Source organism: Nycticebus coucang, chromosome 9 (genome assembly GCF_027406575.1).
Source record: "Nycticebus coucang isolate mNycCou1 chromosome 9, mNycCou1.pri, whole genome shotgun sequence".
Taxonomy (NCBI): Eukaryota; Metazoa; Chordata; class Mammalia; order Primates; family Lorisidae; genus Nycticebus; species Nycticebus coucang.
The window spans coordinates 36,223,962-36,236,184 of record NC_069788.1 but is presented as its reverse complement, the minus strand read 5'-3'; the positions used below and the strand labels follow the sequence as shown (position 1 = coordinate 36,236,184).

General features: G+C 45.4%; 1 protein-coding gene across 3 annotated transcripts in view; it reads right to left on the bottom strand.

Moving 5' to 3' along the window:
• Positions 1–11,671, bottom strand: part of ZNF318 (zinc finger protein 318) — a 46,785-nt gene extending 35,114 nt beyond the window's left edge. For all 3 annotated transcript variants that reach the window (XM_053601715.1, XM_053601714.1, XM_053601713.1), the window contains exons 1-2: positions 11,128–11,671; positions 6,815–6,966 (exon numbers count right to left, since the gene is read on the bottom strand). In XM_053601715.1, the coding sequence (XP_053457690.1) occupies positions 6,815–6,966; positions 11,128–11,517 (542 nt within the window). In that variant the 5' untranslated portion in view covers positions 11,518–11,671. The remainder of the gene's footprint in view (positions 1–6,814; positions 6,967–11,127) is intronic.
• Between the last annotated feature and the right edge of the window lie 552 nt (positions 11,672–12,223).

Below are 12,223 nucleotides of genomic sequence, written 5' to 3'. Positions count from 1 at the left end.
GTGTACAGTGATTGGAGCAAAAGACTATCATCCTGAAGTCCAAGAACAGATCTACATACAATATGCAAAACATTTCCACTCTCTTTCCCCAGGGTTATAAGCAGCTTCAGTCTCTCTAACCAAGGAATGATATTACCAATATATCTAGATAGAAAGCTTAAGCTAATTTCAGACTAGACTTGGGGGATGCAGAGTATCATGCAGGTTATACAACTTCACATTAGCTAAAATCTAGCTCTTTGCTGCTAGAAGAGTGGTATGGACCAGTAGTATTAGCATTACCTTGGAACTTTTAGAAATACAGATTCTTAGGCTCTATCCTAGGCCTAGTGAACCAGAATCTGCATTTTTAACAAGATCGCCAGGTGATGTGTTCATAATTTAAAGTTTAAGAAATAACAGTCCAGATTAATGGTTTTTAAGCTGTAGCCCACAGATTCTAGAGTTCTCAGTTATCAAAAGTGCTACAAAAGCAGAACCAGCAATGTTCTGGGCCTTCCACTGTATTTAAATCCTACTAGCCCCAACCCTACGTCTGTGTAATATTTCATTTGAAAAAAAAGGGTTTTGCCATGGGGAAAATGTTTCTAACAAGTCATCTATCTAATTAGCATGATTTCTTCATATATTTTGTTATTTTTATTTTTATTTAATTTTTTGTAACAGTCTCACTTTGTTGCCCTTGGTAAAATGCTATGGTGTGTTAGTTCACAGCAACCTCAAACTCCCAGGCTTAAGCAATTCTCTTGCCTCAGCCTCCCAAGTAGCTGGGACTACAGGCACCTGCCACAATGGTTGGCTATTTTTAGATATAGGGTCTCACTCTGGCTCAGGCTGGTCTCAAACCTGTGAACTCAGGCAATCCACCCGCCTCGGCCTCCCAAGTGCTGGGATTAGGTGTGAGCCACTGTGCCTCGCTGATTTTCTCATATATTTTAGGGGGTTCTTTAATGTTTTATCTCGCTGGCTCACATATCAAAACCACAAAACTCCCTCACAGCATGTTTTGTCACCCACTTTCCAGCCTTGCCTAGTCATCCACAAGCATTCTGCTAATCTTGGGCCCAGGAAAAAAAGTTAAGTGATGGTTTACTTCATTATATATTCTTATTTTATAGAATTAACAAAGTCTTGAATATTTGTGGCATGAAGGTAAAAATACGGATGGGATGGGACATCTGTCCTTTTAGCTTAGAGCTCTACACCACACACAGTAGTCCTAATCTTTTGGTGCACTATGGCTACAGAACTTCTGTGACTCAAAAAGATTCTGATTTAAATCACAGATAGAAATAAAGATCTGGCAGTGTGCGGTGTCTGACACTCGTAATCATAGCACTTGGGAAGCCGAGGTGGATGGACTGCCTGAGCTCACAGGTTTAAGATCTGCCTGAGCCAGAGCGAGACCCCGTCTTTAAACATAGCCGGGTGTTGTGCTGGGTGCCTGTAGTCTCAAGCTACTTGGGAGGCTAAGGCAAGAGAATCACTTGAGCCCAACAGTTTGAGGTTGCTGTAAGCTATGACGCCACAGCACTTAACCAAGGGTGACAAAATGAGACTGTCTCCAAAAAAAAAAAAAAATTACAAAAAAAATCTTAAAAATACAAATAAATAGGGCGGCGCCTGTGGCTCAGTGAGAAGGGCACCAGCCCCATATACAGATGGTGGTGGGTTCAAACCCAACCCCGGCCAAACTGCAACAAAAAAAAAAAAAATAGCCGGGCATTGTGGCAGGTGCCTGTAGTCCCAGCTACTGGGGAGGCTGAGGCAAGAGAATTGCCTAAACCCAGGAGTTGGAGGTTGCTGTGAGCTTTGATGTCATGGAACTCTACCAAGGGTGATAAAGTGAGACTCTGTCTCTAAAAAAGAAAAAAAAAAAACAAATAAATAAAGATCCTCTGGTACTTGAAGCATGTAATTTTTATATAATCTAAATGAAAAACAAAGGTACTTACGTGTCACTCGCATTCCAAAGTGAATTACCCTCTAGAGCAGCAATTTTCAACTGGTGCACCACAAGCATTTTTTAATTAAATTGTTTTGAAAGAAGTTCAAAACACAGTCTTTATTTTTATTCTTTTTTTTTAATCGACATAATTTAAGTGTACCACAGAAGTTTTACTATAGGTTCAAGTGTGCCATGAGATAAAAACGGTTGAAAAATACTGATCTAAAGATGGTAATTATTGGTGTTTTCTACAGTTTCTAGTAGCAACTTTTGTTTTTGTGAGTTTCTAGAAATGACTTTTCCTTGTTTTTTAATAGTTGCTTTCCCATCTCTGGGACTACATTAGCAGAACATCAAAAAGTTGCCTTTTCTTATTTACCAGCCCTGCCTTTACTCAAAGGCTGACAATAGCTATAAAATAATGCAGGAATCCTGAGTAGCTGAGACTGTTTTCTTTTTTTTTTAAATCATAGCTGTGTACATTAATACAATCATGGGGTACAATGTACTGGTTTTATATACAATGTGAAATATTTTCATCAAACTGGTTAACATAGCCCTCGTGGCATTTTCTTAGTTACTGTGTTAAGACATTTATATTCTATACTTAGTAAATTTCACATGTACCCTTGTAAGATGCCCCATAGGTGTGTTCCCACCAACTACCCCTTCTCCACCTATCCTCCTCCCTCTCCCCTTTCCCCTTCTTCTTGGGCTATAATTGGATTATAGCTTTCATATGAAAGCTATAAATTGGTTTCATAATAAGGCTGAGGATATTGGATACTTTTTCTTCCATTCTTGAGATTGGAACTTATTTCTTATTACCCATCTCCTCCCCAAGAAGCTGGGGAATTTTAATATTTCAATGTCCTATGAAATAGGAAGGAATGGAAATAAACCATGGATGATTTCTGAAGTCAAACATAACTGGGGTAAAAAATTCAACTCTGTAGATTAGCTGAAAACAACATCTATTTCCAAGGAGGAATGTTCATGAGTTGAATCACTCCATTGGTAAAACACTATCTACCATACAAAAAGTCTCTGCTGATATTAGTGTTAGGGGGAAAAAAAACAGAGGCTCCATGGGCAGTGGCAAGTTCATCTACATTCCTATGTTCAACTTCCCCACTAGAACTATCACATGTCACCATCAAATGGTATACCAGCCCATGATCTACCCCAGCACTATTAATATTAAGAAGCTAGAAGTAATAAGATGGCTCACCCCAAGCCTTAGTCCAGATTTGAAATCTCCAGCAAAAGAAGACATAGAACAATGAAAGAAGGCATAAAAAACATTTTTTAAAAAGCTATCATGTAAATATAGGCAGAAATCAGCTTGCTTATTAGAAGTTCATGTTCTCCTTCCTTAGGACTCTCAAAGGATAAGAGAGAGAATTGGCTACAGTAAGAGTGAATCCTAAAAAGGGTCCCAATTTCTATAGCCTGAAATAGTCAGTGACGGATACTTTCTGAAAGCCTTGGTTAAGTCCAAATGTTTTCTAAAATAGGTCTATTTAAAAATTGATTATTGAACAAGGGTGATGGGTACATGAGAGTTCCCTCTACTTTTCTGTGTTTATAAATTTCTATTAAGACAGAAAATATATGTGTCTACATAAAAGCTCATAACTAATGTTCATAGCAGCATTATTTATAAAAGCTAAAAAGTGGCCAGGCGCAGTGGCTCACACCTGTAATCCTAGCACTCTGGGAGGCCCAGGTAGGTGGACCACTTGAGCTCGGAAGTTGGAGACCAGCCTGAGAAAGAGCAAGATCCTGTCTCTAAAAATAGCTGGGTGTTGTGGCAGGCGCCTGTAGTCCCAGCTACTCGGGAGGCTGAGGCAAGAGGATTACTTGAGCCCAACAGTTCGAGGTTGCTATACGCAATAATACCATGGCACTCAACCCCAGGATGACTGAGTAAAACTATCTCAGACAAAATGAAAAGCTAAAAAGTGAAAGCTATGGGCCAGGTGTGGTGGCTCACACCTGTAATCCCAAGCACTTGGGAGACCAAGGCAGGTGGATTGCCTGAACTCACAGGTTCAAGACCAGCCTGAGCCAGAGCAAGACCCCGTCTTTAAAAAAAAAACATAGCCGGGAATTGTGGGGGGTGCCTGTAGTCCCAGCTACACGGTAGGCTGAGGCAAGAGGATCACTTGAACCCGAGAATTTGAGGTTGCTGTGAGCTAAGACACCACAGCACTCTACCAAGGATGACCAAGTGAAACTGTTTCAAAAAAAAAAAAGTGAAAGTTATCTAAATGTTGCCCATTCATTGGTTTTGTTTGTTTTGAGACAGAGCCTCAAGCTGTCGCCCTGGGTAGAGCCTCAAGTTGTCGCCCTGGGTAGAGTACCATGGCATCACAGCTCACAGCAATATCCAACTCCTGGGTTCAAGCGATTCTCCTGCCTCTGCCTCCCAAGTAGCTGGGACTACAGGTGCCTGCCACAGGCCTGGCTATTTTTTGGTTGCAGCAGCCATCATTGTTTGGTGGGCCGGGGCTGGATTCCAACCTGCCAGCTCAGGTATATGTGGCTGGTGCCTTAGCGGCCATTCATCAGTTATGAATGAACTGACAAACAAAATATAGTATATAATTTAATGAAATGTTACCAGTAATTAAAAAAAATGCTATAGGCTCAGTGCCTGTAGCTCAAGCGGCTAAAGCACCAGCCACATACACCAGAGCTGGCGGGTTCGTATCTGGCTCAGGCCTGTCAAACAGTGACAACTACAACCAAAAAATAGCCAGAATAGCCGGGCGTTGTGGCAGGCATCTGTAGTCCCAGCTACTTGGGAGGCTGAGGCAAGAGAATTGTTTAAGCCCAGGAGTTGGAGGTTGCTATGAGCTGTGACGCTATGGTACTCTACCCAGGGTGATAGCTTGAGGTTCCGTCTCAAAAAAACAAATGCTACAAAATGGACGAACCTTAAAAACATTATGCTAAATGAAAGAAGTCAGTTACAAAGGACTAGGTATTGCATAATTCTACTTATATAAAATGTCCAGAATAGGCAAATCTATAGAAATAGAAAGTAGCTTAGTGAAAACATAGGGTAGGGAGTACGATGGAGGGGGAGTAATAGCTAAAAGTCAGGGTTTCTTTCTGGAGTAACAGAAATATTTTAAAATCAATTAGATGGTAGATGGACAACTCAGTGAATATACAGAAAGTCACTGACCTGTACATTTCCTCAGGGAAGAAGAAAAGTAAACATTTACATACAAAGGATGTAAATGGCCTAGCCACGTCACAGAGGCTGCCCGGGCCAGCTAAAACAACGACAACTGCAAAAAAAAACAAAACAGCTGTGTGTTGTGGCAGGCGCCTGTGGGAGGCTGAGGCATGAGAATTGCTTAAGCCCAAGAGTTTGAGGTTGCTGTGAGCTGTGACACCGCAGGACTCTACTAAGGGTGACACAGTGACACTCTCTCAGAAAAAAAAGACACATCATGATCATGGCAATGGTCCTGTGGACTGGTTTCAGTGCCCGATAATTACTCATACAAATTATACTGAATAAGTGAAAAGGAACACAAATGTATAGGGAGCAAAAGTGTAAACAATGACCCTGCACCTACATTTAGAACCTTAATCTCAATTTTCCTAAAGTGTATTTGTCTATCTAAAACACACGAGTCTGGAAGATTACTGTCTCAAATTCCCTAAAATTTTAATTTTTATAATTTAGAAATACAACTGATTATCTAAAGAACACATGCAGAACAAAGTTTATGCAAAGGGGAGGCACATTCTATGCCTAACAAGAGGAAATGCTTAAATTAACCAAAACCTCAGCAAGGAAGACAATCATACCATGCACCATCCACCACCCAGACTACCTACTTAATCATTTCCCAAAATAAAAGTACCTGGAAGGGCAAGTACCAAAAGTACCTGTTGCCTCAATTAAGTGATACAGTCACATATCTTAAAGCCCTATCTTCAGAAATCTCAGTGTTATATGACCTGAGACTGTCCTGCTTTGTTATGCTGCAACCACAGCCACTGGGGCTTTAAAATATATGTCACTACTGGCAGCATGGTCCTCAAGACTTCCCTGTCCAGCTGTTCCCCACCTGCCTGGCTATGCTCTGTGCACCACTGTACCCACAGTCATTAACTGATCTAGTGCTACTTTATTGATAACCTTTTGTGAAACTCCCAATGTGCTGGACAAAGACCTAACAGTTTCAACTCTGAGAGAGTGCTTTTCTGCATTCCCATCCTTACTTTTTTACTTCTGTGAGGTGAAAAACACCCAACGTACCTAAGGTCTATATTCAATACTCCATGGGGTATATTTGCTCTTTCTTGGTACTTAATAGTTATAAAGTAATAACTAAACTAAAACATTTTTAAAGATCTCCATATTAATGCTTTATATATTTAATATACATAATATATTAGATATGAAATTATCTAAACACTGTCTGAGCCTGTATTTTAGCTTGGACAAGCTAAAAATAAAAAATACAATTAAAAAAAGATCTATTTTGTCCAGAATGTTCCTTTGAAGAGACTCCCTTGTAGCTCCAGTATTTTAGAATCCATGCCATCTGAGCTGTTTTGATTTGGGGCACTCTGATTATGCCTCCTCTGTTTCTTCCTTTTAGTCAGACTAGGATGATCTTTTAAGCCTTTTCTCTTATACAATTCATTCAGCAAGAGTCTAAATCAATAAACCTTCCCCACTTGCAAAGCTTTTTTTCCAACATCATCCTTTGTACTAGATATGTGGACACAGGGAATAACTTTAGTGCTGGAACCATCCTTCAAATGTGTCAATTGAGAGAACAGTAATATTTCTGCCTTCAAGTATAGTGCCACCCTGCCTTAGATGAAACCTACCTATCCATGTCATCCAGATTGTCCACTGGTGACCCCAGACGATCACTAAGCCGTCGCCGTTCTGGTGTGCCAACACAGAAGTGATCATTGCCAACAGTGATCCTTAAGTTCTGTTCCAAAGAAGAATCAGAACACAGACCAGGAGAGCGTCTCTATAATAAAGATAATATGGTTAGTCAACACAGTCAAAACATTCTCCTCCCTAGTCATTAACTGTGGCCCAACAAGGTGAGAAATGGTTATGGTAAGATACTATTCCAAAAATAAAGCACTTTTAGAAAATTTCCATTTTCTGGGCACTGCCTGTGGCTCAGTGAGTAGGGTGCTAGCCTCATACACTGAGGGTAGCAGGTTCAAACCTGGCCCTGGCCAAACTGCAACAAAAAAAAATAGCTGGGCATTGTGGCAGGCACCTGTAGTCCCAGCTGCTCAAGGAGGCTGAGGCAAGAGAATTGCCTAAGCCCAAGAGCTGGAGGTTGCTGTGAGCTGTGACGCCATAGCACTCTCCCGAGGGTGACGAAATAAGACTGTTTCTTAAAAAAGAAAATTTCCATTTTCTTAGAGAAAAAAAGTCCCTATCTCTAACCCTCCCAAATAGTGACCTCCAATTCCTACTGGGTGTAGGAATACAGAGGTCAATAAAGTCCCTACTCTAAGAACCTATACTTTTAGTGAAGGAGGCAAGCCAAAAATAAGTTTTAAAAAAGTACTTCTGGGCAGCGCCTGTGGCTCAGTGGGTAGGGCGCCGGCCCCATATACCGAGGGTGGCGGGTTCAAACCCGGCCCCGGCCAAACTGCAACCAAGAAATGGCCGGGCGTTGTGGCGGCCGCCTGTAGTCCCAGCTACTCGGGAGGCTGAGGCAGGAGAATGGCTTAAGCCCAGGAGTTGGAGGTTGCTGTGAGCTGTGTGAGGCCACGGCACTCTACCGAGGGCCATAAAGTGAGACTCTGTCTCTACAAAAAAAAAAAAAAAAGTACTTCTGAGGTGGCGCCTGTGGCTCAGTGAGTAGGGCGCCAGCCCCATATACCGAGGGTAGTGGGTTCAAACCCAGCCTTGGCCAAACTGCAACCAAAAAATAGCCGGGCGTTGTGGCGGGCGCCTGTAGGCCCAGCTGCTCGGGAGGCTGATGCAAGAGAATCGCGTAAGCCCCAAAGCTGGAGGTTGCTGTGAGCCGTGTGACGTCATGGCACTCTACAGAGGGCGGTAAAGTGAGACTCTGTCTCTACAAAAAAAAAAAAAAAACAAAAAAAAGTACTTCTGATAGGGCAGTGCCTGTGGTTCAAAGGGGTAGGGCGCCAGCTCCATATGCAGGAAGTGGCAGGTTCAGACCCAGACCCAGACCCAGCCAAAAAGTACAAAAAAAAAAAAAAAAAGTACTTCTGATAGCCATAAGTGCTATACAGTCATTAAAACATGACACCAGGAAAGAGTATGGGGAAAAGAAGTTACTTCAGATAGGGTGGTTAGAAAAGGCTTTTCTGAGGTGATAAGCTGAGGCTTGAATGAGATGCCAGCGTTGTAACAGGTAGAAGGATGTTTCAGGCAAAGAGAAGAACCACCTCAGTAATGAGCTTGGTAAATTTTAAGTAACAGAAAGGCAGTCAGTGTGACTGCAGCAAGGTGACGTAAGAAAAGACAAGCAAAAATCAGTTAGGAAAGTTGGAATTTATGCTTAGTGTAATAAAAGCCACAGGAGGATTTTAAGCGAGGAGAATGATGTGATCTGACTACATTTTTCCTCCAGAGGCTATACTGCTCAAATCCTTATCTCCTGAAGGTCTTTATTAAGTCAACTTTTAGAGCTGGGCATGATGGCTCAAGCCTGTAATCCTAGCACTTTAGGAGGCTTAAGCAGTCCACTCACTGCTTAAGCTCAGGAGTTCGAGACCAGCCTGGGCCACAGTGAGACCTTTTTGGTAGTAAAAATAGAAAAAAACTAGCTGGGCATTGTGGCAGGTGCCTGTAGTCCCCAACTACTTGAGACATAGAAAATCTCTGGCTCAAGAGTTTGAGATTGCTGTGAGCTATGAGGCCAAGGCACAGAGTGATAGTGAGAGACTCTGTTTCAAAACGAACAAAGTCACCTTCTCAGAAGGTCTTCTCTGGCTACCTTATCAAAAATTATTTAACTCCCTTCTCTGCTTTATTTTCTTCTTAGTGCTTAATCACATTTAACGTGCCATGGCATTTCTAACTTCTCCATCTTATTTATTATTCAATTCTTCCTGTTAGAATAACTCTACCAGAGTAGGAATTTTTCTTTGGTTTGTTTACTACTGTACCCCCAGGTCCCAGAACAGTGTCTACAACAGTAGATGTTCAACAAATACTTGTCAAATGTATAAAGTGAAAAAATTATTTTTTTTGAGACAGAGTCTTACTCTGTCGCCTTGGATAGAGTATCCTGGCGTCATTGCTCAGAGCAACATCAAACTCCTGGATTCAAGCAATTCCCTTGCCTCAGCCTCCCAAGTAGCTGGGGCAATAGGCACCCGCCACAACACCTGGCTTGTTTTTTCTATTTTTAGTAGAGACAGGGTGTACTCTTGGTCAGACTGGCTTTGAACTTTTAAATTCAGATGATCCACCCACCTAGGTCTCCCAGAGGCATGAGCCACTGCACCAGGCTAAATTATTTTGATTGCTATATACAGAATAAACTAGTGCTTATCAAGAGTGGAGCCAAATGCAACAGTCCAGGAAAGAGAAAACAGGACTTAGACCGGAGTTATGGGAGGAGGATAGTTTGGGTGATGTATTTTGGAGCTAGAGGTAACAGGTTAGATGGATGAGGTTAATCTGGCAGATTAGATGTTGGAACCAGGGTAATGATGACTGTTTCTGACTTGACCATTGAATGATGCCATTTACTGAGACAGAGAAGACTGGAGCAAATAGACTGTGCACTGGAGAAAAGGGAAATCATGAAAACATGCATTCTGTTTTCCATGCCTCCTCTGCAGTGCTTGACACACTGATATTTCTCAGCTCTGAAAATCTTTTTTTTTTTTTTTTGTAGAGACAGAGTCTCACTGTACCACCCTCGGTAGAGTGCTGTGGCGTCACACGGCTCACAGCAACCTCTAACTCTTGGGCTTACGCAATTCTCTTGCCTCAGCCTCCCGAGTAGCTGGGACTACAGGCGCCCGCCACAACACCCGGCTATTTTTGTTGTTGTTGTTGTTGCAGTTTGGCAGGGGCTGGGTTTGAACCTGCCACCCTCGCATATGGGGCCGGCGCCCTACTCACTGAGCCACAGGCGCCGCCCAGCTCCGAAAATCTTAACACAGGGACCAGGGTCAATTCACCTAGGACCAGAGTGACCAAAGTACTTGGATACATGTTAGAGAACCACTGGAGAAAACAGAAACTTTGTCACTAGGTTGAAAAAAAAAGGTTCAGGAACTGAAAATAAAAACAAATTCCCAAACACCAAATCCTGCCCAGGGGTGCCCAGAGTTTCTACTGAAGTAGTGATGTTGAGAGATCAACGTTATTTCTAAGATAAACTTCTTAATCTCATGCTGTCACTCCAGCAGTGAGTTAGGTCAAAAATCAGAGATTTGGGGAATCCGACACATTTAAGTTCCATCAATCAGAACCGGGTCTCCCTGTTGAGTTACTTGAACCTTTGTAGGTTGGTTTCTCAGCTACACAACATGGAATAATATTAACTGCCTCAGCTCAAAGGGCTGTGTAAAGCAAGGGGCTGAGTATAATCTCAGCTATGGCACTCAGTGAGTGGTAGTGACTGCTCCGATGCCGCTGGTTATGCACACTTTACTGCAGAGAAGCAGCTCCAGCTTACCTCACCTAAATTCACACTCTAAAAGTCTAGCCTAGTCAACCGTATTAGGATAGCTCTCCAAACTCGCCAGAAACACAGGGATCTGTTTCTTTTCTGGAATCCAAGGGGGTAGCTCAGGCTTAAGGGAATACAAAACAAGCAAACCCATGGAAACGTCAACTCTCTAAAAAGTACCAGACACTTCCAGTTCGGCACCTCTTTAAAAAAAAAAAAAGGACGAGACACCGGCAGGGACCAAGTCCCCTCGCCCTGGCGAACTTTTCCACCCATCGTCCAGAGTGAAGGGAACAGCCGGTTCCTGAGACAGGGATGCGCCCTCGGGAGTCCGAGTCCGTTATTGTGCCCACGGAGCTCGGGGCCCTGCATCCTCGCCGACCGGGCTGGGGGTGCGGGTCCCCGGCCTGGAGGCCTCAGAGCGCCCGAGTCACAAGCGTTTGTGGAAACGGAGATTACGGGCGAAGGGGCTGGGGTGGAGAGGGCGTCCCGGAGGAGGGGTGAGATTACCCGGCTATCGCCTGGATGGTCTCCGCGGCCGTCCCGGGAGAAGTCGGCGCGGGACTCCCCCCGGCTGCTGCCTCGGAAGCCAGCCGGGCCTGGCGGGAAGAGTCGTCGGCCCCGCGGTGGCGACGGGGAGCCGCGACGTGCCCGCGGCGGGGGCGGGGAGCCGCGGCGACCCCGCGATGGGGACGGCGAGGCCCGGCGGCTGCGGTGTCCTGAGGGCGAGCGAGGCCGGCGAGCCGAGGTCCGCGACGAGGAGGAGCTGGAGGGCGGCGACGAGGTGCGGCGAGCCGGGCCCGAGGAGGAGCCGGAGCTGCGGCCGCTGCGCGGGCCCCCACAGCCGCTGTCTTTAGGCCGGTGGGAAGAGACGGAGGAGCGGGAGCCGCTGCGGTACATGGTTGTGGAAACAGCGGCCACGGCTGCAGCTCCGAGCCGGGGGAGCCCTAGACGTGGGCCCCGAGCGCGCCGCCACCTCAGCCACGGCGCGCCGCTTCAGCCGCCGGAGCAGCCCCCTCCCCTCGGCCCCGCGCCACAGCCTGGGGCCCGGCCGAGCGCGCCCCCGCGGCCGCAGCCGGCGGTTGGAGGGAGCGAGCACGCGACCAACACTTTCCCCGCCCCCCGCCTCCGGGCTCCAGGTTCCTCCACTCAGGGAGCGGCCACAGAGCCAGGAAAAGTGGGGAGGAGCGCGGAAGCCGGAGCAAGGCTGACGAGGGGCGGGGAAACGAGGCGCGCGCCCTGAACTCGGCACGCTCCCTCTCCAAACCCTCAAGATGGCGGGCGCGGAACCGCCCACTTACCCTCCCCGGAGGCCACGTGACCCTGAGGGACTCCGTGTGGAGTGGGCGGGGCGAGAGGGAGGGATTGGCGGGAGAAGAGTTGTTCTTCCAGGCAAGCCAGAGGCCGCCTGGCTAGGCGGGTTTCGGGGTCTGGGAGCGTCTTGGTCCTTTCCTTTCCCGCCCCCCCGAGTGTAAATGAACCCCCCCCAAAAAAACGATGGCTGCGTGGGAGGTTATGCACCTCGAAAAGCGCGCCCGCAGAAATCCTGGCCCCTACCGAAGCAGCATGACAACTGAGGAGTCATTTTACTCCACTTTGATTTCTA